The sequence below is a fragment of the Apis florea genome, unplaced genomic scaffold (genome assembly GCF_048593485.1).
Source record: "Apis florea isolate Af1SG1 unplaced genomic scaffold, ASM4859348v1 contig_3081_pilon, whole genome shotgun sequence".
Classification (NCBI taxonomy): domain Eukaryota; kingdom Metazoa; phylum Arthropoda; class Insecta; order Hymenoptera; family Apidae; genus Apis; species Apis florea.
In genome coordinates this window covers 4,580,077-4,606,967 of record NW_028256703.1, presented here as the reverse complement: position 1 = coordinate 4,606,967, position 26,891 = coordinate 4,580,077, and the positions used below count along the sequence as shown (strand labels likewise).

General features: G+C 52.2%; 1 protein-coding gene across 3 annotated transcripts in view; it reads left to right on the top strand.

Annotated features, from left to right (window-relative positions):
- The first annotated feature begins 1,681 nt into the window (after positions 1 to 1,681).
- LOC100870790 (uncharacterized) overlaps positions 1,682 to 26,891 on the top strand; it is a 29,031-nt gene continuing 3,821 nt past the window's right edge. Inside the window, exons 1-2 of one of the 3 annotated variants that reach the window (XM_012488051.3) lie at positions 1,682 to 3,088; positions 17,492 to 17,906. In XM_012488051.3, the coding sequence (XP_012343505.2) occupies positions 2,914 to 3,088; positions 17,492 to 17,616 (300 nt within the window). In that variant the 5' untranslated portion in view covers positions 1,682 to 2,913 and the 3' untranslated portion in view covers positions 17,617 to 17,906. Of the gene's footprint in view, positions 3,089 to 15,695; positions 15,795 to 17,491; positions 17,907 to 26,891 lie in introns of those variants that run through there. The other 2 variants (XR_015292284.1, XM_012488050.3) reach the window with 2 other exon arrangements.

Genomic DNA, 26,891 nt, shown 5'->3' with positions numbered 1-26,891 from the left:
CGCTGGCCCAGCCAGGCAGGAAGTTCTCCTCCGCGCGGCCGAGGAAAGATATTTCAGAGCTTTTGTTGATCGCTCCGCCGTCCGATTTCGTATTAGGAATTACCGTCGCCTCCTCCTCCTCCTCCTCCTCCTCCAGGTTGAAACGCGGAGACGCGGCGTGCAGAAAATTTTCGATCGGGAGAAAAATGAAAGGAAGAGTGAAAAAGAAGGAGGAGGAGGAGAGAAATCTAAGAGAATCGAAATCGATCTATCGACGATCTCTTGTTTTCAATTTGGAGGAGAAGGAGAAGGAGGGAAGAAGAAGTAAGAAAAATCTTATAAATTAGATTTTTATATGAAGCGAGAATGAAAATGCAGAGAATTTCTCTCCTCTCTCTCTCTCTCTCTCTCTCTCTCTCTCTCTCTCTCTCCGAGCGGCCGATTCGCGAGGCTGGTATCGCGGTCTCGGTACGATACGCGAGAACAGAGCTCTGATTTTCGCTCTCCACGCCAATGAATGACGTAGCGGGAAGATACACCGGTGGCGGTGGCGGCGGCGGCGGCGGTCGCTGCGATCCGCTCGCTCATATTCGCTAGAGTTCGCGCTCGCCTAGCCGCGCGCGCGAGTAGAGTACACACGGTTGCGGATCGGGGGCGCATGCGCGTTGCGCGGCGCGACTCGACTCGACTCGCCTCGGCCCGACTTCTCGTCGGCTCGCCTTCTCTCCTCTCCGTGCCTCGCCTCCTCCCCGCCGCCAAGGTGCATGCATGCATTCTATGCGGCGTGCACCGCATTAGATGCATTTCTAAGTCGCGCCGCAATAAATCGCAGAAATATCGAAGTGGAGAGAGAGAGAGAGAGAGAGAGAGAGAGAGAGAGAGAGAGAGAGAGAGAGAGAGAGAGAGAGAGGAACCGCGCGACGAGAACGACACCATCCGCCGATTTTATTTTTTCGATCCGAGAGGAGGAGGAGGAGGAGGAGGAGGAGGGACGGACACATCCGTGGAAGGAAGAAGGAAGGAAGGAAGGAAGGAAAAACGGACCCCCGCCGCACGGATGGGGGACCGCGCCATCGCTCGATTTACCTAGAAATCCGATTAATCTGGTGCGCGGACGACGGGGGACGAGGGAGGCAGGACGCGTCTCTTCTTCTTCTTCTTCTTCTCCCGCGGAGAGGAGGCACACACCGCAGCACTCTCGTCTCTGCTCTCGTTCTCTCGTTACTCTCGTGGAGGAGAAGAAGAAGATCCTGGCGAGCAGGGAAGAAAGATCGCACGCAACTTGGGCCAACGACCAACCGCGCTCTCTCTCTCTCTCTCTCTCTCTCTCTCCTCTCTTTCTCCCTCTCTCTCCCCGCGAGATCCGTTCGCGAGATCGATTCGCGTACACGCACGTGCGAAACTGGTGGTGACGACGTCTTTCGACGCGTATCCCGTAAATCCCTCTCTCGCTTTGGATCGTGGTGATGGTGGTGGTGGTGGTGGTGGTGGTGGTGGTGGTGGGGGAGGGGAGGGATACAGGGGTGTAACGCGGTGGAGAAAAACCATTTCTTTCCTCTCTCGATTTCTCTCTCTCTCTCTCTTCCTCTTTCTCCTCGCACCGTTTCGCGCCACCGAACGAAACGAACGAACGAACGAAAAATCGTGGCGCGAGTGATCGAATCCCGGGATCGAACGTGATTACGATTTACGATTCGTTCTCTCGCGTGGTTGAAGGAAGAAGGTCGGTGGAAGAAGGAATCATCGTGGCGAAGGAAGGAAGGAAGGAAGGAAGGAAGGAAGGAAGAGACGATCGTGGAAGGCGGGAGGAGACGCGTTTCGGGCGGAAAAAGGGCCGCCACGGATGCGGGAGCCTATTCGAAGGAGGAAGAAAAGAATACGACACACTGAGTCACGTGCGAACCAGTCCCTCCCACTTGCGGACGCGGTGCCGCGCGGATTTCAGTGCACTGAAAATCGTAACATCGCCAACCTGCGGGAGCTCCGCTTCCTCAAAACTACTACTCTACTCTCGGTACTCGCTGCCACTCGAAAGCGGTAACCTCGCTCCTCGCGGATCGAGCCGTTCATTTTCCGCGCGTTCATGATCCGCGCTTCGCCCGTTCGTGAACCGGAGATCGAACGAACGAACGAAGGAAGGAAGGAAGGAAGGAAGGAAGGAAGGAAGGAAGGAAAAGGGAGAAAAGTATCGGTGCGCGGCCGCGAGTGAATCTTGCGCGAGTGAGTGGACGCGCATCGCGCACGCGGTGTTCTACGCGCGCGTTTCTACGAGGTTCGCGGTGGAATAAGAAGAAGAAAATTCTTCTCGCGTTCGGAGAAGTCGAGTTTAATAATCGTCGAGGCGAGGCGAGCGCGCGTTTTTCCACGACGCGCGCGGAGGAGGCGAGATTCGAGTGACGACTGGCGACGACCACACCAGTGTCCCGTCCTCGGCCTGGCGTCGTCGTGTGTGGAACCGCGAACGAGTGTGCGGTCGGAGCGATGCACGCGGAGATCGGTGCTCGCAGTCGGCCGAGACATCTTTGAAAGAAAACGAGAGAGAAAGTGGGAAGAATCGGCGCGCTGTCTACTACACCACCGAGCGGAGTGTGCGATTCTTTGCGCGGCTCGCGTCGATAAGCGGAGAGTGCACCAACAGGAGAACGCTCTATCTCCCTATTTTTTCTCTTTTTCCTACTTTTTTCCCCCTTTTCTCGTCCAGGTGTTTCCTCCCATTTTTTCCCTCTCTCTTTCTCTCTCTCTCTCTCTCTCGTCCGCTCGCTCGCTCTCTCCTTCCTTTCTCTCTCTCTCTCTCTCTCTATTTTTTTTCTCTCTCTCTCTCTCTCTGTCTTTTTCTCGCGCGACGAAACGAGGCGAGCAGAGGCGATCAGAAGAAGGAAGTGCGCGAGTGAGTGAAACGAGGGAAACTCGATCGGTTTCGCAAATCAGTGTCGGATGAACTGGAAACACGGATCTTGCCGAGTGGAAGAGGATGGTGACGAAGAGGAGGAGGACGACGACGACGACGACGACGACGACGACGACGAAGAAGACGACGAAGACGGCGGCGATCACGGTGACGATCGAGGAAACGATAACGAAGATCGACGAGACACGAGTTTGAATTCAGGTAAAGTTTAGCTGTTAAAATCGTAGAAGCGTGATTTTACCAATATCGGTTCGGTTCGAGCGATCGTTCGAATAATCGTCGCTGTGGGAAGAAGATTGGCGGTCGAAGATCGAAGACGAGACTTCTTTTTTTCTTTCTCTCTCTCTCTCTCTCTCTCTCTCTTATTCGATCGATCGTCATCGTCGTCGTCGTCGTCGTCACTTTTACGCCGAGAGATCTAACAACTATTAATATTCCTTGCTTGCAGAACTCTCACCGGTATACTACACCGCTTTACACCGCAAACTAACAAACCGAAAGCATCGGAGGAAAATGGCTGATCCGAAAGAAAACTCGAAAACTCACGCTGCTCTCTTACTTTCTTCCTTCCTCTCTATCCCTCTCTCTAATCAACGCATCTATCTAATCAACTAATCCTCCCAAGCTTTCTTCGTTGCTTCTCTGCTTCGTTTCTCGTCCAAAACACGCGCGCCTCGTTTCTTCCTGCGATAACGATTTTAAAAATAACGAAGAAGAAGAAAGAAAGAAAGAAAGAAAGAAAGAAAGGAATGGAATGGATTTTCTTCTTCGCGAAGAAAGGAACACATAAGGAGACGAGGAGGAGGAGGAGGAGGATCGTTTTCGTTGGCTGGTCGAAAACGCGACGAGGATCTGTCGAGGATCGATCGTGCGATGCCAGGCTTTTGCGAAACGATCGATCGAATAGGTGGCGGAAAGGAGAAAGGGTGGTGCACGGGGGAGAGAGTGAGCGAGAGAGGGAGAGAGAGAGGGGGGGAGTAGCGCGATGATTAGTTGCGGTGTTTTTGGAAAAACAATGCGCGGAATTTCACCGGTGATAAATAATAAAGGACCAAATAAAGTGCAACGTCGGGGAGGAGCGAAGTGCAGAGGTCGTACGCGTTGAATATGAATAAACAACGCGGGGATATGTATTGTCCATTATCGAATAAAAATTAAATAAAGCACGAGGAGAGGGAGGTGGTTCGTTCCGAAATTTCAAACATTCATTCGTCCCCGTAGCCTGCCCCGTTACACACAGCCTGTCCCCGAGGTGTCGTGATCGTGGAAATCGAACCAGAGGGGGGAGGGGGAGGGGAGGAGGGGGAAGAAAAAAGGGGAGGGAAAAAAAAAAAAGAAAAATCCTGGGAGGCAAAGGGGAGGCAAAACGCGTTCCCTACGCGTTGCAACCGCGCACGTAAATTTACCTGGTTGGAAACAATGTTCGCCGCGTACACGGCGGCCCCTCCGATCCTGCCCTCGAATTAAAAACCCTTAAACAGGTCCGACCTGGTGCCACCTCGAAACTCCAGGTCGACGCTTCATCGAGCGAGAAAGAGAAACGGAGGGAGGGAGAGAGAGAGAGAGAGAGAGAGAGAGAGAGGTGAATGGAAATTCTCGCAAGAGAGAAGTGAATAATTGAAGAAAAAAGAAAAAAAGAAGAAAAGAAGGCGAAAGGAGAAAGGAGGGAAGAAGAAAAGAGAGCGTAGGGTATCCGAGCAATTGGAGAGGAGATAGGTAGGATGGATGGATGCGTCCCTCTCTCTCTCTCTCTCTTTGCTCCCTTCTGTTGCTCCCCCTACCTCTTCCCTACCTCTGGACACGGGGCATCACCGACCAGGGGCTCGCCCTTCCCTCCGGGCCCTGTCCCACCCCCCTTTTTTAAGGCGGCCAGCTGCGGGGTCAGTTTTCGACGGGCGCGCGGCGCATTAAGATGCTAGGCTAAAAATTTGTCATCGACCTCGTCGTGTCATCGTGTCTCGTGACCGCGTGAAAATTCGCTCGCTCGTTCTCCCGCGCGTATGTAGAGGGTGGAGGAGGACACGGACAGACAAGGACAACGGCAACAACCAACCCCGAAAATCCCCGATGGAGAGGAACGAAGGACGACGAGGGCCGAAGGAAGAAGCGCGAGAGAGAAGGGAAGAAAAAACAGCGTGGCGCGAGAACAACCGGCGGATCGCTTCTGCAGTGATGAACGCGTGATGGATATTAAATGGGTGCACGGTACGCATCGACAGATTAATTCCATTTCCACCAGGCCCTGCCGCTTTTCGCGAGCAACGTTTTAACAAATACGCGACCGCGCGGCAACCCAGACGATCCGAAATATTAAACGTTCGTTTGTTTCTCTCCCTCTCTTTCCTCTTTTTTTATTTTTTTTTTCTTTCCTTTTTCCTCTCTCACTCTCTCTCTCTCTCTCTCTCTCTCTCTCTCTCTCGTTTCACTCCGTTTCGCTCGAAACTCCATCGACAAATATTTATCGCGATCGTGCTCGAGATAACAGGAGAAGGCGCGTTATCTTCCTCCGCTAACGTTTCGCGCCTTTTTTCGATTTTAATTTTCTTCTTCTTTCTTTTTCCTTTCTTTCGAGGGAAAGAAAATAGAAATAAAAGAAAAAAGAAGAAAAAAAAAGAAGAAAGAAAGAAAGATCGATCGTCGAGAGAATTGAAAATCGTCCGGCGATATTATTTTGCCGGGATTTGATTTGATCGAATCGAGGGAAAATTTCGCGTGGCAAAATTTGTAAAATTTAGTCAAGCGACAGGAAATTTGAACACGCTTCTTTGAAACCGTGTACGTACGGTCTGTCAATTCTACCCCCGTTTGCCACGCCAATCGTTTCGCCTCGTGCAAATAATTAATCGCAAATAATACCGGTTTCCGTGAAAGCTGGCAACTGCCTACCCTCCTCCTCCCCCCAAAAAACGCGGGGCTCCGTTTCGCCTCCGTTTAATTTCGCTAATTTCTTTTCTCCCGCCTCGCGCGAGCGAAGGGTCGCAGCCCTTCGCGCGTTTCCTTACACTCCGCTACGACCGTGGAGACGTTAAAGGGTTCGCGAAACGTTAAAAATCTCTCCAAGGGGTTGCGAGAAGGGAAGGGTAGGGCAAAACGCGAAGGATGACGCATCGAAGAAAAAAAGAAAAAGAAAATAATTGTACTTCTGTTGAATCGTAGCGAACGCAATACGATGCAACAAACAATTCGATCTCGCGAGTACGGGAACGAAACGTTTCGAATTTTGAACCTTCTTTTTTTTTTTTTTTTTTTTCTTTTTTTACACTTAACGATCGCTTCGATTTTTATCTCCAATCGACGACAAATTTTTCTCCTTTTTTTACCCCTTTCAACCTTTGATCGAGGAAAGCTCGAACGAGAAACGATCCGTGCGAGTATCGATCCGTGAAAACGGCGTCTTTCGCGTTGTAAAAGAAACGGGGGAGGGAAAAAGAATCGTTCCCTAGAAGAATCCTATTATCGTTACGACTGATTGAATCGTCCAATCATCGCGAGGAAATTGCATCTTCTCGTTCCTTTTTAACCGACAAAAACTTCTTCCCCCATCCCCTTATCGCCCGAATTACCTATAAAAGTTCGGAATAAAACGTCGCTCCGTTGAGGTAGGAGAGAATCCTATCTCGAGTCGAAACAAGCTCGAAGCTTGATTTCATCCGGCGAATTAAGGAAAAAAGAAAAAGAAAAAAAGAAAATCCCTACGCCCGCGTCGAAAAAAAAAAAGAGAGAAAAGAGAAAAAGGGAACGAAAGAATATCGGAGATAATAATAACCGTGGATCATTTCGTTTAATAACTTCGCCTTTCTTTTCGTTTCGTTCGAATAATCGGAGCGTTATTGATTAAAACAATCAAAGGGACTCTCTCTCTCTCTCTCTCTCTCTCTCTCGGTTTCGAGGAAACCCATCTTCCAGGAACAAGGAGCAAGAGGAGGCGGGGGACGGGGATAAAGTCCCAGAGGGGAGCAGGGTGGAGCAGGGAGGGTGGATCTCGAGAGCGGGAAAAGATGGCGTAAAAATGGAGGGTGAAAAATACGGGGTTGGGATGGGAATCCCCACCCCCGACACTCGCCTCGACACTCCTTCTCCGCCGCCCCGGTGGGAATAGCCGGTGGTGCAGCCGCGAGAAACAAATTCCAAATTTCGTATCCCCGCGCTGCTCCCAACTTTTTAAGATCCATCGTGTTCCATTAGCGAGGGGGGGATTGTTTGGTCGCGTAGCGAGTGGATATTGCCTTATGGGAAGCCCACCTCCTCCTCTTTTCACCATTTTAAACGTGTCCCTATTTCAATGGAAAAATTAACGACGCCAGAGAGAGAGAGAGAGAGAGAGATAAATTCGAAACTCATCGAGATGATCAAGAATCGGTTTCTCAAGTACGGGGAAACGAGACAATGGAGGCAAGGAGGTGGTGGAGATCGGATCGGGAAAAACGGAAGATCTAATTTTACGAATATATTCGCGAATTCCGTAGTGATTCAAGGCTGCGGGTGAGGCTAGCAGGTAGACGGGCAGGTTGGTGGAGGAGGAGCGGGGAGGGGCAGCGAGTTAAAACAAACATTTTTGCGCGTGCGAGGTTCGGCCATAAAGCTCTGCCCGGCCAAATGCATCGGCCGGCAGTTGCATAACACTCTAGAATAGCTTCGGAAAATGGTGGACCTTCCCTCCCGCGGATCTTTACCTCCTCTTCTTTTTCTTTTTCCTTTTCTCTTTCGCTTCGAGAAGAACCGAAAACCTACGCGGCCGTCTCGATACCGGGGAATTTCCACCCCCTCCCTCTTCCCCTCCTTTGTCCGAACAGACGCACCGAGAAGGTGAACCCGGGAAGGAAAATATATTATTATACGTATACGCTTTCTCGCGCGCGCATTCCTCGCGATAAAATAGCTGCTAATTGGGGACAGGTTGTCGAGTCAAGTACGAGATTATCACCGGCCACCGGTTTTCAAGGGATGCGTGATTCACGAGCGAACAAAACGCTCGTTTCGTTCCCTAAATATACGCGGTTGCAGATATAGATATAAATCGGTCACGGGAGACGATCGAGAGAAGGCGGGAGCGACGTAATTGGAAATTCAAAAACTTCGGCTACGAGCTTGTGGTCGAATTTGTAAAATTGTGCATGGGCGCAAAAAAAAAAAAAAAAAAAAAAGAAAAGAAAAAAGAGGAAAAAAAACGGGGGAATTCGAAATTCTCGGCGAAATTGTCCGCCGCCGGCCGGTAGAATTTTCGCGGTGGCGGGCGAAGCGAAATCTCTCGCGCGCGCGCGCGCGCGTGCTACATCTCCCCCTCCCCTCCCTGCACATATACGCCGTATTCCACGTTTATTTTAAACTTATCTTAAAACCGCTCGCTCGCGCCCGAATAAATATAAATCCATTTGTCCCGCGTTGCGTTGAAAAATGGCGGAGGCGATCTGGCGGCCCACCCGTGCCGCGTTTGGTAACTTTTCAACCGGTAAACTTTTCGACCGGCAGAAAGAAACGAAGGGCGGGGGGAGGGGGGGAGGGGGAGGACGACGACGACGACGACGACGACGACGACGACGATTTCGCGGCGACGATTCGATTGCGCAATCGAAAACGAGGACCGATCAAAAATAGCGCGCGAAATATGCGGATATTTTTTGGAGGGCTGGGCAGAGAAGAGAAGCGAATCTTTAGCCAAACGCCGATGTCTCGCGTACGTGTTGCGAAACAAGCGTAGAGAGAGAGAGAGAGAGAGAGAGAGAGTAGGGGCCAGGGAAAAACGCGTTTTCGCGGGTTCAACGTCCACGAAATTCGGGGTGGCTGAATTCGACCGATTCTTCGATCCATCCTCCTCCTTCGGGAGGAGGGCGTGTTTCAGTGAATTAAAATTATTTATTAAAAGGCTACCGGGCCGGTCGAAAGTAAACACGTAGAGAAAGAGAGAGGGGGCGAGTAAGAGGGGGTTGTGGAGAGAACGGTCGATGAAGAGGCGCGATCCGATTAAAATCTAATTTTTCACGGATACTCTCTTAATTAAAACATTAAATTGATTGCGGCGTAAGGTCGAGGGCGATGGCGAGTGGAGGGGGAGGGTAGCCCGTCTTCTCAAGGAACGAAAGGACCGAGTATAACGAGAGGCGAAGGGTCGAGGAAAAAGAGAGAAACGAGGGGAAAAGATGGAAGGAGGAAGGCGGTTGGGAGGGGAGGGAGAATCGCGCGAAAATAAATGAAAATGAAATCAATTATAAAACTGTTTGAGGAGACTCCGAGGAACAGCCAGTATTATTCGATGGACGGATGGACGGACGGACGGACGGACGGACGGATGGATGGACTGATGATGGTAGTAGTACCTCTATCAGAGGGTCGATCTTGAATTTTCTTAATTAAAAATCTACAGACTTTGCTTTCAATTAAAAACCGAAATGCCACGGCTCGCTCGTTACCGATTAACCCACCACCACCCACTCCTTCCACGAAATAACGTCTTGCCGATCGAACGCGAGTTGATGGAATAACAATCTCGAGCGAGCGATGTCGTTCGACATTGGAGGAACGGGCGGAAGCGAAAAGACGGACGGTTGAAAATGTTGATCCGCGTGGAAATTCGTCGAGTCGATTCGAGAGAGAGAGAGAGAGAGAGGAGAGTGGGAAGAAATCTCTAATCTTCGCGAAGATTTTCGCGGCACGAGGCGGAGGCGGCCGCGGCGGCGTCGCCTCGATTTATGATCCTCCTAAATCTCGACCGTCCTCCCCTCGGCTAGCCTCTCTTTTGTCCCTCGACTCCTTTTGCACTTTTAAAACTTACTTCGCCGCGGAAATTTCATTATAAGTGTCGCGGCTCTCGCCGCGGCGATAAGGCGGCGCCAACTTGCCCGAGGCGTGCTTTACATCGCGGCCTTTTGAAATATCGCCCGTGGATTTCACTCGTACCGTCCCGTCCCGTCCCGTCCCTTCCTTCTGTTCCGGGACCGACTTTTCCACCACTTAATCAGCCCGAGCGCTCGCCACTTTATAGACGAAACAAGGTTAACGACACAACGTTCCGACAAAACTCGCCACCGAAATATCCACCGTTTCCCAATTGTCGCGCCGATGAAGCTCCAACCTTGTCTCTCTCCGGCCACGAAAAACTCGACAACTCGGGTGGAGAGGTAATCAGCGCCCCGATTCTTCCGAGTTTCCCAACGAACAACGAGACCGAAAGAGACGAAAAATTAACGCGACTCGACAGAGAGAGAGAGAGAGAGAGAGAGAGAGTGAGAGAGATAAGGAGAAATTAGCGCGTGATCCCTCCCTTTCTTTCTCTCCCTCTTCGTCTCCTCTCGATCCTCCGCCTCTCGTTCTCTCGAGGAAGAGAAGAGAGCGACGAACGAGCGCGACCACAGAATTTCGATGGGGGGAAAAAAATCGGACGAAATCGGTGAAATCTCGGGCCCCTCCCCTTCCTCCCCCTACTCCACCTCTCGGTTCCGGACTCGGTTCGACGAGATTACAGAGAGAGCGTAATCGGGATTCTTGGATGGCGAAGAGTGCAGCTGCCGTTGCTGGTAACGGGAGGTAGCGGCATATGCCGCGTGGAACGGCGGTGCTCTTCCGATTATCCACATGCTACACGCAGTATACCTCTGGAGAATGGACATCTGGCCTGCCCCGCGGTGCTTTGCGGATTATTTGCCAGCTCGTTCGCCGATACACGCCCGACACGCGACCTCCAAGATCCTCGCGAATTCGTCTCGGAGACCAAAGTTTTAATCGAGTCGACTTTCGAGTCGCGTGGTGTGGTGCCAACCGTTAATCAACCTTGTTTATTCGAAATCGCAGCGTATCGTGCGTGTACACGCAGCTCGCTCTCCATGTCGTTCGATGAAGCGTCGTACAAAATCGCGGAAAGAAGGTGCGAAAAGAATCGTTCGATCTTCGCCGATCGTCCTTTTCCCTTTTTTCCTCTTTTTTTTTCCAATTCGAGTAAAAATAAGAAAAATAAGATAACGCGATCGTACGATAAAGTTGATTGTAGGCTCGTTCGAGAAAAGAAACGAGAAGAGAGAGAGAGAGAGAGAGAGAAAGGGAGAGACCGTCTTATCTCCGTGCCGACATCTTGGAGCGAGTGGCGTCGAGTGGGGAGGGGGGAGAAACAAGTACAGGGAAGAATAGCTAGGCGGAGGGTGGCTCACGGTTGAATCGGCCGCAAATTGCGGCGAAAAAGGTAAAAGTTGGCCGCTAACGCCAACTTTCTTCCGGCGTCGAGGTTGCTGATTTTTGTTTTCATTCGATTACCCCCTCCCCCGTCCCCTCGCCCTCGCCACAGGTCCCTTTTCTCGAGCGTGGAGGGGGTGGTTAGCAACCACCCGCGCTGGAAGGGTGCGTGGAAGTTGGCGAAAACGCGGCGTGAGATTCTGTTATTTTCACCAAGTGGAATCGATAGGGGCCACCCGTCCACTCACCTACGTACGTATACACACGTATGCACGGGTGGGGGAGGAGAAGAGGAGGAGGAGGAGGAGGAGGAGGAGGGTGGCGCGCGTAACGGGACGGGGGTGTGGGTGAGGGTGGCGCGCGCGCTCGTGTGTCGACGCGTTAGAGTTGGGTTAGGTTAAGCACGCCGCGCTTAAGCCGCGCAGCTAGGTCACAACGCACGGCTAGGTGTTTACAACGGGGAAGACCACGCGAGGATTCACTAGGCGCCATGACCTACCGCGAAAAAGGAATCGCGTGGCCATCGCGTTTCCACCCCCTCCTTCCCTCATTCTTCCTGCTCCTTCCAAAACGTTTCGCCCCCTCGCTTTCGAGGATCGCTCTCCCATTTAGATTTTATCGCAAGCGCGCGCGCGCCTCTCTCTCAGTCTTCTTCTTATTCTTCGAGACGACGACGACGACGACGACGACGATTCTCCTCTCCCCCCCCCCGTCTCTGTCTCCTTTGTTTTTACTAATTACCCGGGACAAGCGAGCCATCGTCTTCCTACCCCCCCCCTCCCCTCGCCGATCATTAGGCGGCCGGCCAAAAAGGCCTCCTCCTTTTAAATAACGCGACGAATTATTATTGTCCCGCGGCTTCTTCCTCCATTGTTTCACCCTCACAGAGGCGCGCGAGGAGACGCGAAATTTTATAAAACGCCACGTCCACGTCACACAATCGAGTAGTAGTAGTAGTAGTAGTAGTAGTAGTAGTAGTAGTAGTAGTAGTAGTAGTGCAGTCCGGTAGATGCTCGGGAGAGGGTTGGTTACGGATGGATGAAACGATCCATCGAAGGGAAGATGCGAGGCGAGAAAATTTTTCGGGCGATGGTCGATCGGTCGGTCGGTCGGTCGGATTCGACGGGTTGCGGTCCGTTGCAGCTGCAGCTGGCCCGACAAAAAATCGTGGCCTCGATTGTTTTATCGTCCCCGGCACTCCTCTCCGTTGGTCAACTCCGGTCTCTCCTTATATCATTATTATCCCGGGGAGGATAGGAAAGGGTGGTCGGGGTCCGAAGGAAGGGGAGAAGGGTCTCTCTCTCTCTCTTTCTGAGTGAAAGTTCGCTTGGCCAAAGTTCGAAACGCGCCCGGATGGAGGAGCGTTGCCGCGTTTCCCTTTTTCCCTTCCCTCGTGAAATCTCTCGTCGCGAGCTCTCTCTCTCTCTCTCTCTCTCTCTCGACTATTTTTCCTCCTCTTCTTTTCCTTTTCCCTTTCCTCTTCGCGGTTGATAATGCAACATGATGAGGGGTGGAAGGGAAGAGGCGAGAGACGTTCGTCTCTCGTTCGAACGAACGAACGAACGAACGAACGAAAGACGATCTTTCGGGGATGTACCACGTGTCGCGCCAGACGAGCCGCCGTTGCCCGTCCCGTATATGCAAATCGTGTCGGCCCATTGTGTCCCTCTTCACCCTCCCCTTCTTCTCCCCCTCCCCTCCCTGCCCCTCCTCGACAAAAAGATCCAGGTCAAACTTTCATCCGGTTAGGAATTTTTATTTTTCGTCCAACAGAGACGACAAAAGGGGGTCAAAGCCTGACGTCGGCCCGGGGTGGAATGAAGAGCGGGGAGGGGGGGGGGAAGGGAAGGGAAGGGAAGGGGGGATGGCGGCAGGGAAGCGACCGGCATTCACCTTTCGGGACACCGTTCGACGACAACGGCCTGGTGGGAAGGGCGAGGGGGGTGGGGGGGGGGTGAGAAGGGGGAAGGGGACAGTGTCGTTTCTAAGACAATCGATACAATTACTACCGAGGAACCGCCATCGACGATGGGAAGACGGAAAGCAAGACGGAGGGGTCGGGATCTCTCCCTCCTTCCCGCCCCTTTCCTCCTCCCAACTTTTCCACCGCTCTTTCGTGAACAGCGAGAAGAACCCCACTTTTTGTTTCCAACCCCGCGACGCGCGCGAAGAGATGATGATGATAATAATAATAATAATAATAATAATGAAGGAAGGAGAAAGGGAGGAGAATGAAAAAATAGATAGATAGATAGATAGATAGAGAGAGAGAGAGAGAGAGAGAGAGAGAGAGAGAGAGAGAGAGAGAAATCGATTGGTTGGTTTTTAAAAATATTCGCGTACAACTCGATACAACTCGACATTTATCGTACATTTCGGGTGTTATCGTATTCGTATTTCGACCAATGGTAATAAGGTCTGGGGGGGGGGGGTGCGGGGAGGGGAGGTCTATCGACGAAAGGCTCGCGCTAGGGAATGCCGCTCGAGAATTTGCAGAGGCGAGGCACGCCGTTCTGGGGATGGCCGATCAACCCCCGTGGAAACGCGATGGAGCGAGTTGCGGTCAACGCTAGGATTCGAAATACGACGGTTCACGTACTCTGTTACGTCGCGTACGCAACGATGTTATGTTAACCTTATCGTTGGGATGGTGGGCTGGCACGTAGTGTCACGCTAACACCCCCCGATCGCTATTCGCCGCGGTGGCGAGCGGGCGAAATCTTCCAGACCGCGGCCCCGGCAAGGAATTCCCCGTAAAACTTCCTACCCCCTCTCTCTCTCTCTCTCTCTCTCTCTCCCTCCACCCTCTCTTCACCTCCTCGAGTCGCTTTGTCGGCCAAAACTTTATCGCGTCCAACTAACGCTTCGATCCCATCCCTTCGATCTCCTCCCTCGATCCTTCCTTCAGCCCTCCCTCCCCCTCCTCGCCAGAAGGGAAGGATCCGAGTTTCGTTTCTGTCGGCGGATCGATCGCGTTTCGCGCAAGCGCGCTCCAACATTTTCGCATCGATTTTTCGATCGGTTCGAGGGCGGGCGAAATTGGACGATAAGATCGATCTTCGTCGATCGATCTTCCTCCCCCTTTTTCACGCGGGAGGGGGAGGGCGCAAGATGCAAGGTGGACGACAGAGGCGGTCTCGGTTCTACCGACGACGATACTCGAAATACAGGGGCGGGAGAGCAAAGTCCATTCTGGCGTGCTACGCAACACAACGGCGTGCTAACCTTACTGTCACGCCGGGGCCAAAGGGATGTAAAGCCGCGATAACGCCTCCGAATCGTTATTGGGTGCGATAGAGAAGCCACCCCTCATCGTTTACAAACCACTCTCCGTCCGTGGGAATGAAGCATCGTGGCGAACGGAGCATCGCGTCTTCTCTCGAAAAGACTGTCGCGCGATTAAATTATCGGCGCGCGCGCGCGCGTAAAAAAAGAAACGAGAGAATAAATGAGTCGAGAAGGGGTTTTAAGTTTGCGGTGCAAACACCGGGTCCTCTCTCCCCCTCCCCCAACCCTGTATATTTTTACACACTCGATAAAAGTTGAAAACTTGTCCCCATTGTTCTACGTGGATCGACGACCGAGAGAGAGAAAGAGAGGGAGGGGGAGGGCGGAGGAGAAGCTTATCTCGTTTGCCTAACGGATAAATTAATTAACGCAATTTCTTCTTTATCGTTATCCTTTTACCGCGTTTCGTTAACGTTCCCTCGTTTCCGAGGGGAGGAGGAGGAGCAGGGAAAAAAGAGGAAAAAGAAAGAAAGAAAGAAAGAAGAAGAAAAAAAGAAAGAGGGAAAGAAAGGAAGAAGAGAGGAGAAGAAAATTATTCGCATCGGATTTATAAATCGTCGAAATACCTTGGTCCGAATAGCGAGCGGTGCATCGCGAAATGAAATTCGAGGCAGGAATTCCCGAGTTATGAATGCTCGTACACCGGCCGAATCACCGGCGTGGCAATCGAAATAATCGATAAAACGAACGAACGCACCACGAACGAGCGTGGCGTGGTACGCGGCCGAGGCTCGAAAGAGGGAAAACGTTGGCCAAGATATCTTTCCGATATCGTATATACGTATACACACGCACACACACATACACACATATACGTATATACGTATATACGTATATATATATATATAATATGTATATAAACGGAGACTTTTCGCTTCAGACGATCGGCCGCCACGGGGTTGAGGGGAGGAGGTGGAGAGAGGGCAAAGATTGCCCTCGTTCCTCGATCCTCGACGGCCACGAGATATCCCTGAAAACCGGAATCGGATCGGAGGAAATCGGATATAACCTTAACGGCGATCGTTCGTTCAAAGAACACGACGCGCGGAGGAGAGCTGATGGTCGAACGATGGGGGAGAGAGAGAGAGAGAGAGAGAGAGAGAGAGAGAGAGAGAGGATCGGCGTAGGCGCCGAATACGTCGTTATCCACCTGGCGGGGTTTGCGCAGCGCAAAACGCAAACGCAGAGAGAGCGCAGAGAGAGGCGCTTCAGCGCATGGGGCGATAGCGGTGGGTGGACGGGTTCGGGACGGGACAAGGTCCGGCAGAGAGGGCTGCGATGGGGCGAGAGAGAGGGTGAGAGGGCCGCGGGGTTGTTGGGGGGGGCCGAGGGGTGCGCGTCCGAGAGAGGGTTGGTGGTGCGATAGAGGCGGCGAGGAGGTGAGGTGGGGGTGGCCGGCACGGGGCCACGGCGCAGTTGCTACTCAGACACGGGGATGCTCGCAATGCCTCTATCAAAGGTTACCGAAATTTTCCTAAAATAACCGTGTTTCGTTCGCGCGACCGGTAAATCGGATCGTGTTCGGTGCGCGCCGCGTCCATCCTCCCGAGTTTCGCTCGCCGATCCGCCGATTTCGCTCTTCTCCCCCTCCCCCCCTTACCCGCGCGCCACGGAAATATCGCGTATATCGCGTGTATCTCGCGGGGGCGTTTACGTATCGCGTCGAAGACGATCGGGGAGGAAGGAAGGAAGGAAGGAAGGAAGGAAAAGAAAGGAGCGAGAAGGAGGAGAGAAGGGCCGAGGAGGGCGGGCGACGAAGGAGATGGTGGTTGATCGTGGGACGTCCGGCGGTTTGTGAGAGATCGGCGCGTGTTCGCGAGCCTCGAAACGACTTTCGGAGGCGAAGGGCGAGAGTTCGCCGAGGGCGCGGGACGAGGTGAAAGACCCGAGGAGAAAGAGAAAGAGGGAGAGAGAGAGAGAGAGAGAGAGAGGGAAGGAAGAGGGAGGAGGAATAAGGAGGAGGAGGAGGAGGAAGGAGAGTCTGGCTTTTCTCCATCCAGAAGATCACCATCCAACGACGTACCAACAGACACTGGCGAGTCGCGAGAACCACGTGGGGGAGAAAAGTCCGGGAAAGCACGAGGAGCGAGGAAGAGAAAGAGGCTCGGCGCTAGAAAGCGATGGGGCAGAGAGAGAGAGGCAGAACCAGCCTCCCGACGCGTCTTACCACGACGCGCAAGGAGCGACGCCGCGCGCCTCCCCAGAAGGGGAACAACCATCTGGAGGGGGTGGAAAGGGGGTGGCAGCGGCGGGGGTAGCAAAGACGCTCATTCGTTCCTCGGGTCACGTGGGCCTCTTCTTATAACCAAGGTTTTTCCTTTCGTCCCGCGGGAAATTCGAACCCCTTACGCCCAATCCTTATCCCCTTACGAACAGGGGATAACGAACAGGGGGCCGACTTTCGTTCGATAAACGGAACGCCACGATCTTCCACCATTCGTCCATCCATCCGTATCATCCGTATCATCGATGGTGATTTTCTCTTCTCTTCTCTTTTTTTTTCTTTTCCTCTCCTTTTTTTCTTCCCTTCTTCCTTCCTTTCTTTCTTTTTTTTTTTCCTCCCTTCGCATCGAGTCTCGACTCCGCTCCAACTTCCTCCCCCTTCTCTTCCCTCCCATCCCCTGCCTCCCCCGCCCCCCGTCCTCCCACCTTTCAATCCATTCCCAAATTCCGATCGAAAGAGATCGATTTTGTTTGTTTCCTCCCCACCCCTTCTTCCTTCCTCCCCCCCTTCCTCCCTCTCCACCTCTCTCCTCCTCCTCCTCCTCCTCCTTCCTTCCTTCCTTCCTTCTTTCCTCCTTCTCCCCTTTTTCTTCTCTTTTTCTTCTCTTTTATTTCCCCTCCCCTCTCATTTTTTACCTTCCTCCATTCTCTCGCCGAATTTGCTCGTCGAATTTTCTCGGTCCTTCCTTGAGGGAGGGGGGGGGAGGAGAAAGAGAGGCGGAAGGGGGTCGGAAGGGGGAGACATCGTAAAATCGTAAATCGTCGCGCGTCGTAAAATCGTAAATTCGTAAAATCGTAATCGTAAATACACGATCGAAATCGCGATGTATACATATATATATATCGGGTCCGGAAGAATAAAGATCGAAACGAAAATCGAAAACGAATTCACGAACGATTCTCGACGAAAATCTCGTATAATTTCTGTTTCAGACGCGTCGCACTGTGTTGTTATGTGTTGTCATAGTTATTTCATTGAAAAATTAATTTCACCGTTTTCGAAACACGCACCGATTTCTGTTTGTGAAACACAAAGTCTGAACAACAACTCCTCTTAAGTTTCTGCCGAAACCGGACTTGATTATTTAGACAAAACTTTCGTTCGAGCGTTCCTCATTTCGAAATTACGACTAGTAAGAAGAAGAAGAAGAAGAAGGAGAAGAAGACGACGAAAAAACGGAAGAAGAAGAAGAAGAAGAAGAAGAAGAAAAGGAAGTGGAAGAGGAAGAGGAAGAGTGAAAAAAGGGATAAAATAGGAAACGAAGAAAAGAAAAAAAAATTATCAAAAAAAAAGCACAAAAAAAAAGGGAAGAAACGAAATTAAACAAAAAAAAAAAAAAAAAAAAAATAATAAGCATTGCCTTAAGGAAGAAGAGTATACCTACACTGTCGAAGGAACAAGCAAAGAAACACAGGGGGGGAATAAAAAAAAAAAAGATTAATAATAATAAATAATAAAAAAAAAAAAATAACAAAAAAACACTTTAGACGCCTAACAAAGTAAATTGTAAAGATATGACTAAAGTATATTTTTAACAAGTTTTGAGAAACTTTAGATTTTAAAGCGTAAATTTTAAAAGCGAAAAAAATGAAAAAAACCATAAAATTCTTAATAACTAAAAATGTGATCTAAAAGTCGTTGCTACCAAGAGAAGCCTTATGTCCTTGTTTCAATTAGTTCGGTTCCAAACGTAAGTACCAAAGAGAAAAACAAAGAAAGAAAGAAAAAAAAAGAGATAGAGAAAAAAAAAAGATATTTTGCATGATGGCATGTTGCACGCTACATCTCGTTTCGTTTTTCATTATATTTCTAGGAGGGCGGGGGGGGGGTGGGAGGGAGAGGAAAAATTTGGCGCTAAAAATCGCGACCATCCCGTTCCTCCGCGACTTTCCACCGACCATCCGATCGAATACCGCGCCTATTCCGATCCTATTCCCAATAATAATGATAATACCCGACAACAATCCCTCGAAAATGAAAATCGAGTCGACGAGCGTGGATAAATCACGCGAACGCGCCGGATTTTCCTCCCGCGAAACGTCTTGCCACCTCGAATAATGACAGCCCTTTAACAGGCACACCCAACGCCGACCGAGAACGACCGCCAACAAAGTTGCCTCTCTGTAATTGTACACTTTCGTGCGTACACCACCGCTCGCAACACTTATTACAGTAAATCGGTTAAACGCGAGAGCGTCCCGTAATCATAGCAACTACTGGTGTAATCACACACCACGCCGTTGCCCCACACCCGGTAGTAGTAGTAGTAGTAGTAGTAGTAGTAGTAGTAGTAGTACTAGTATCGCCATTATAATACCCATTATCATTATAATTCGCAGATTATTAAGTAGTGTGCAACGGTTAAGACGACTGATCGTCGAATCGATCGAGCACGCTCCAAGATCCGTATCGCCGCGTTAATTTCTTTCCCTTGCGAGTAGAACGCAGAGGCTCGAAGTCGAGTCGAAATCGGTCGTTGATCCGCGCCCCAAATATATATATATATATATATGTCGCGTCGAGCAAATAGATAAATAGACTCTGGTGGAGTCTAGCGGACGAAATCGGTATCGGTATCGAAATGGTTATTACGTTTGTGGAAAATGGCGACGAAACGTTGTTGTAGCGAGACGAACGAAAAAAGGGAGGAAAAAAAAGGGGGAGGGGGGGGCGGGAACGAGAGACGGTGGTAAAATCGGGATCGGGGCGAAAATATATTCGAGAACGGGAGGAGCGAGAGGGAAAAATTGGGAATCGGACGGATCGAAATCATTTTATTTTTGCACGGGACGATGACGCATCCACCAGACCCCGGGAAACGCGAACGATGATCAGGGGTGAGGCGGGTACGAAGGGGTGGTGGTTCGATTTGAAATTTCCTATTTCGCAAGTGGAGGAGAGCGAAAGAGAGAGAATGAGCGAGAGGCCTGGGTTGAAAAGCAGCGGCGGCGGCGGCGGCGGCAGCATGCAACGTAGCAACACGCGAACGCGCGTTGTTATATACGAACGAACGAACGAACGAACGAACGAAGCGACGAAAATGACGGTGGGCGCGAGGGGGGTGGGTGGCGGATCAGCGGCAACAGCGCGCTTTCGCCAGGCCAGAATTTTTTTTCGATGATTTTCGAAGCGAAGGGGGGTCGCGAGCGCGGGGAGGTTAGAGGGTTTACGTGTAGAGGAACGCGCGTAAGTCTATCATCCCATTTGGCTGGATTCGACGATGCTCGTTGTTGTTGCGCCGGGAATAGCAGGGGAAGGGGCAGGGAAGGAAAGGGGGCGGCGGTGGTGGACAGGAGCGGAAAGGCGTTAGGGTGGCCCTGAGGTGGAAAGAGGCAGGCGATGCAACTCTGGTGGTGTCGGTGGTGTGGTGTGGCACGAACTAGGGTGAGCGAGAGCGAGAGAGAGAGAGAGAGAGAGGGTGGCGGGCCTGCATGCATTTTTTTTCCACACCCCGCGTATTGATCCCGGAGTCATTCAAAATGGCGGCCGGGGCCGAGTCAGCCAATGACTGCCTGAATCGATGACTGCAGCGAGCCACCCCCGGACCGGCCAATGGGAGGCCAATGGGAGGCCGTCGCACGGCGTTCTATGCGGGAACCACCACCCCGATATACGAGACACCGGCCTACCACCTTCCTAGTCCTCCTAGTACGTGCACATGCGTTTCCACGCGCGTGTGTGTGTGTGTGTGTTTCGTGTTCCGGGTTCGAGCTCGTCGATGACCCGGGACACGTCGATGATTTCCACGGAAAATTCCCCTTCCCGGTCGGTCGAGCTGCATCATTTCGAAGCCCCCTCCCCCCTAAAAAACCTTCCCAACTTTCCACCATCGTTCGCTCGCTCGCACGCTCGCAAGCTCGCTCGATCCGCCCGGTTATTTCCGTCCAGACCGTTTCGCGATTAACGGCCTACCCCACCCTATTTTATTTCCACTCTCGCGAAATAACACAGCGATCGGAAACCCGGGCCCACTGGTTAAATCGAAAGAATCCCTCCCCTTCTCTTCTCTTCTCTTCTCTTCTCTCTCCCCTTCTATCGCCGAGTCATCGTCACCAGTCATCGTCGTTGCCGGGGATCGATTCATCGTCGTAGAAATTTTATTCTTTTATCATCGATGATTCGCCACGATTCGCGAAACGATACGATTATCTATACCGTCTCTCCAACGAAGAAGAAGAAGATCTCGTTATCTTGGTCACCTTGATCCTGGTTCCCGTGTCCCCCTTATCTTATCTCCTAGTTCGTGCTCGATGATTCGCGAGAAAACCAACGTCGACCGTCGATCTCTCTCTCTCTCTCTCTCTCTCGTTTTCCTCTTTCTTCTTTCTTTCCTTTTTTTCGATCGAAGATCGAAAGGGAATCGAAGAGGAAAGGGAAGAGGAAGGGGAGAGGGGGAGGAGAAGAGCGGAGATCGAGCGTTCGTCCGTGGATCGAAGCGCGCATCAATTTTCTGCCACGGCACTCGTTCCCGTACTTTGTGCATAACGCGGGGCAAAGAGAATGTCGAAATCGACTGCACGAGGCACGAGGCGCACGATTGCATCACGGTCTACGGAGCGTGCACCGCGCGCTGCATCGCATCTGTGTGTGCATATGTACTTAGATTGGCTTCTATTGACATAGCCACAGACGACGACAGTGGTGGTACAGTCGGGAAAAATGCGAGCGAGCGACGCGTTCCAACAGCCTCGTCGCGGCGAGCCTTGTTTCGTCCGACACTTTGATCCCCCGATTTTCCGCCACGATGAATCAATACAGAGGAAATCGAGCCGTTTCCCTCCTCCCTCCCTTCTTCGCTTCCGCGCGAAAAAAAATCGATCTTCGCGCGCAGATCGTCGCGACTCTTTCATCGCGGATCGACACACCGTTGTATCGTTCGTACACAAATTTCTCTTTTTTTTCTTTTTTTTCCTTTTTTTTTTTTTTTTTCATTACCATAAAATTCCATCGAGGCGCGTATCATCTATCCGTGTTGGAACGATTTTCGCCCGTGCCCGTGCACGCTCGATGCATCGATTTTCATTGGTCGATCATCATTGGTCGAATAGTGCAAACGACGAATTTCCACGAATTCGTCGGAATGTATTTCGACTCGCATCTAGACTCGTTTCTCTCTCCCTCTCTCCCTCTTTTCACTCGATCCTTGTTTCCTCGGGAAACAGGAAAGAAGAAGCAGGAGAAGGACGATCAGATACAAAATCGAGATACAAAATTATCCAATTTTTGTCCAGTTTTTTCTAAAACGAAACATTCGCGGCAAACGGATTGGATAGATAGGATTCGACGAAGGGCAGACGACGACGACGACGACGGTTATTACTGATATACTGAGCGAACGAGCGCACTTTCTGTCGCAGCTGTACTAAACTCACGATGGAATGGTTTTTCTAGCGCGGGCAGTTTTTCTATTAAGCTTCATTTGTTTCTTTCATTGCGTAATGCGCCGGACGCGTCGCTCATTTCATCCTACTGGCGAGCGAGGCACCACTCCTACCGTTAGAATTCTCGATCCGGATCGCAGTTGTTTCGATAACGCACGGCGATCTTCGCGCGTATCTTCTCCCCCTCGTCTCTCCCCGCGTTCATCGAGGAGAGACGATCGTCCGTTCTTTTCTTCTCGTCTTCATCGCCCTCTGCGCGAAACGATCCCCTTCGTCTTCCCCCCCCCCCCCCCCCGAAAAGTTGGAAAGTTGGCCACGAATATATATACACGCACAATAATCTCAATCTCAATATCAATATCATCCTCGTTCGATCGAGAAGAGAATCGCGCGCGCCTTCTTTCATGCTCTCGTCCATGCGACCGATCGATAATCTCGCGCGCGCGATACGGGAGAGAGAGAGAGAGAGAGAGAGAAAGAGTTACGTTTAGCACGGACAGAAACCAGGCTAAGAACGAGTCACCCTTTTCCGTTATTCGTTCGACCCTTGTTCCTTGCCTCGCCACCAGGCGTCACTTCGTCACGGGGTGGATGGATCCCCTTTTCTCTTCCCCTCGAGGGGAACGGCCTACGAGGAGGGAAAAAAATATTTCCACGCGCGGTATCTCGACCGCGGTATTTACGAAAAAACGAGAGAAAGAACTCTTGGGACGAGAGAGAGAGAGAGTATCGTAGCGTGCCATCCTCTTTCGACGAGGAGGAGGAGGAGGAATCGTAGAACCCCGTGCAGGCGAAATTCTATGCGCGCTCAGCGGGAAGGCGAGGAAGGTACGATCTCTGTATACGACAAAACTCCGTATACAGCGGAGAAGGAGGAGGAGATTGAAGCGAGAATATCGGAGAAAACGCGAGGTTCGTGGGATTCACCGAGCGGGATTTCGAGTAGTCGGCCCATGTTTTGGCCGACGAGAAGGCGGAGGACAATCGAAAGAAAGAAAGAAAGAAAGAAAGAAAGAAAGAAAGAAGGGAAGATCAGGGCCGGAAGACAAATGTCTTCCTACGCGTAGTCGGCCGCCGTTCTATCAGGGGAGTCGATCGAGTCGATTCAACGAGAGAAAAAGCGGGCGAGAGAAGGAGACGAGAGAGAGAGAGAGAGAGAGAGGATCGCATCGCGCCACGCCACGGCACAACTGGCCCCGCCAAGATGCAAGTGCACGTGCACGTCGTATGCACCGACTCGACTTCGTATCCTCGTGCGCCGGCCGGTTCCAGCTGCCGATCGGGATCGGGGGGATCGGGATCGGGATTGGGATCTAAAATGTTACATGAACGTGTGCACGTACGTAGGTGCAATTGGTCGGTCGCTCGCTCGCCGGCAACCCGGTGCATATGTGCGCATACGACTCGCGCGATCCCACCCACCCTTCGTGAAAAGAGAGCCTCGACTCTCACCTGTTTTTACCCTACCGCTTCATTTGTAATTTAAAACGAGGCCTCGATTGCCCAATGCCCGCTCCCCCTCCTCCCCCATATCAACCAAGAGTCCATAAATTCGTACGTATTTTTCCCGTCCTATAAGTCCTACTTGCGGCCTACTTGAAAAATATCCCCGGCTAACTCGCCGTCTACCCGCTTATTTGATTGTAGATAGCTTTCATCGGTTAACTAAAAACGGGGAATTAGTGGAGGAGGAGGAGGAGGAGGAGGAGAGAGAGAGAGAGAGAGACACTTCCTTCGACCTTTCTTTTCTTTTTTTACCCTTCTCTCTCCTCTCTCACTTCCTTTTCGCAAAGGAACGGATTTGAAGAAGAGACGGATTTTGCGATCGAATCGAACAATCAATCGAGACGAGCGAGAATTCGTTGGGTAGGGGAAAAAAGAGTTCTCTCTCTCTCTCTCTCTCTCGCCGAAATACTTAGCTCGGTAACAGGCTGTTACGAGAGCGGAAGTTGGGAGAAGATCGCGATCAAGGGACATGTACATACATTTATACGTACGTGCATACATCCCGTTCCTGTTTCGATACACACCACCCCCGCGCGCGGCATTTTCGCGGACGAAATCCGAAAAACGGTCGTTTGGAAAAATGCTGGAAATATTTTTTCGTCGGATCGGATAGAGACGGGTGGTGGCACGTGTCCACGTGTTCCCCTTCGATTCTTCTTCCCTCTCTTCGGTCGCGACGCGACGAAAGAAGAAAGGAAAGGGGGCGGAGGGGAGGAGGAGGAGGAGGAGGAGGATCATCGAACGGGCCAACGCTCTTTGAACCTCTCTCTTTCGGCGACCCGGCGACGAGGAAAACGACGAAATCGAGAGCAGGTCCATCGGGCGCGATCACATCACGCGCCGTTGCGCGTTTGCACGTGCGTGTCCGCTCCGAAGGGAGGGAGGATATATCTACGGACAGGCCACGTACGCTCTCGACACGTTGTTCTTTCTCGTCGCGGGAATTTCGAGTTTCCACCGCACACGCACACGCGCGCGCGCGCGTGTGAAGCGTGCGGAAAGAAAGTGGCGGAAAGAAAGTGGAAGGAGGTGGAAGGAGTGGGTGGGAAGGGCAGGCCGGTGGTTGAGGAGAAGGGTGGACGTACGCGACACGCGGAGTGGAGAGGGGAAAAAAAGAAAGAAAAGAAACGAGGGTGCTCATCTCCGCCCTCCGGACTCACACTTCCACGTGTACGCCACGTGGAAAAAAGGATGAAACCGACGTAAAAATGCGGCGGGTGGGGATGGCGGGCAGGTGGTGGGGGTGGAAGCGGGCGAACCCCGAGGTAGGGAAAAGCTCGGCGACTCGGGGGGGGAGGACGGGGAGCGTGGCGAGGGTTGTTTGGCGGGGAGTAAGGAGGTAGGGAAAGGAAAGAGAGGGATGGCGCGAGGAGAGAAGAAGGAGTGGAGGGGAAAGACGTTGTTGCCGTGGCAAGAAGGGATGGAAATGTTGGTATCGTGGCGGTGGTGGTGGCGGTGGCGGTGGTGGTGGGGCAGGACACGTTGGAGAGAAGGGGCGGGAAGAAGGGAAGGGGAGGCATCTATTCGACGAGGAGGGTGCGTAAGACGAGTAGGATGACCATCGACCAGCCTCGGCTGTGAAACGAGCAACGAGCAGCTCCTCGTTGAAAAGTCGACGTCCTCTCTTCTCCTCTCCTCTCCTCTCGAGATCGTCCTTGGAGAGGGGTCGACGATCCACGCGTACGTATCCTTTCGATCGAGATCCTTTCGACCTTGTCTTCGCGAACAACTTCGTTCGTTCGTTCGTTCGTTCGTTTGTTCGTTGATCCGTTGTCGAAGGGCAGAAATGGGACACGAAACGAGCCACCCTTTTTCTTTTCCAAGACGCGTAGAGAGAGAGAGAGAGAGAGAGAGAGAGGGAGGGAGGGAGGAAGGAGGAGGAGTGGGAAGGGATAAAAAAGAAAGCACGTCCCACTCCCCCCTCGTTGCACGCGTTAGTCACGCGTGTGTAGCCATACGGAGAGCATAAGGGAGGAGGCCATTTTTATATACGACGGTCCCCTTCTTTTTTATTCGTATATATACCTCGGACTACACGCGCCCCACACCCCCTTCTTGTCGAACCCTCGGACAAGAATTTTTTTTCGGTCAGTCGGATCCGTCGTGCCGTCGCGTTAGCACACGTTCGGTACGGTAGAAGGTTACGCGCGCTCGTAAGCTCGTCGTCTTCTTTCTTCGTCGTCGTCGTGGAGAGAGGGGGGAGGGCGGGGGAGGGAAGGGGAGAAAGTTTCAAGGCCGAGTCTCTCTGACGGAAAATTGAAACGCGAACTGACGGGAAGAAAGGTAGGCGCGTTCGTGTTTATGTTGGGCGTTCGAGGAAGACGGCCGTGGGTGAGGAGGTATCGGCGATCCAGGTATATATCCTACAGAGGAGAGAAGGATGATCCCTCGGAGTTGTTGCACCCTTCTCCTCGACGGTTATCTCCTCGAGAGGGAGAGGGCAGAGGTGGTGGATGGACGGAGGAGAAGGAAACCGGGAGGGGGGGAGGGGGAGAAAAAGGAAAAGAAGGAGAGAGAAAGAGAGAGAGGTGAGGGGGGGGGGAGGGAAAGAAACGTCCCGCTCTCTTTCTCACCCTTTACGAAATCTACCCCCATCGACGGAGACGTCGTCCTCGTCGTCGTCGTGGTCGTCGTCGTGATCGTGGTCGTCGTCCCCCCCCCCGCCCCCTCCCTCCGTCCGCCCTTCCTTCCTTCCACCCACGAGGACGAGGAGAGAGAGAGAGAGAGAGAGAGAGAGAGAGAGAGAGAGAGAGAGAGAGAGGTTGGCGAGAAGGAGCAGGGCTCGAGGGGTGGCCGAGAGAGCGTGGAGGAAAAGGGGGAGACAGAGCGCGCGCCTCGTCGTAGGTTTAAGGTGGTGGGGGGAAAGGAAAAGAGGGGTGGCTTGAAAACTGCTGTCCTAGGGAAGGCTCAGTTTTTCGTCCTCCCGGAGGTAGATTTTGGTCGTGGGAGTAGCGGTCAAGGGTCGGACGTCGGTGGAGGGTGGCCTGGGCCGGGGCCCGGGTCCTAAGGACCCTGGCTCGCGTCCCTCTTAGGTGGTAAAGGGAGCCGTGAAAGGGAGCCGGAGGTAGCCAGAAATTTCGCGACCGCGCACCACCTAAGACAACGCCCCTACCCGAACACGCGTTCTTTAAGGCACGAGGGGGTGGCTTTTAGTCAGACGCACGCGGTCTGAGAAGCGCGCCACCACCGGCCCCCGACGGAGAAGGACTTAGCGTTTCTCGCGAGCCGCAGACCCGAGTCAGTTTCGGTTCCTCCTCCGTCAAGGACTCGAGAACGCGGAAGAGGAGAGAGCTTTTTCCTCCAACGTACACACGCGCGTAATAGTCTTCGTCGTCGTCGTCGTCGTCGTCGTCGTCGTCGTCGTCGTCGTCGTCGTCGTCGTCGTCGTTGTCGTCGTCGTAGTCGTGGTGTTCCTTCGCCTAGTTCGCCGCCACCACGGTACACG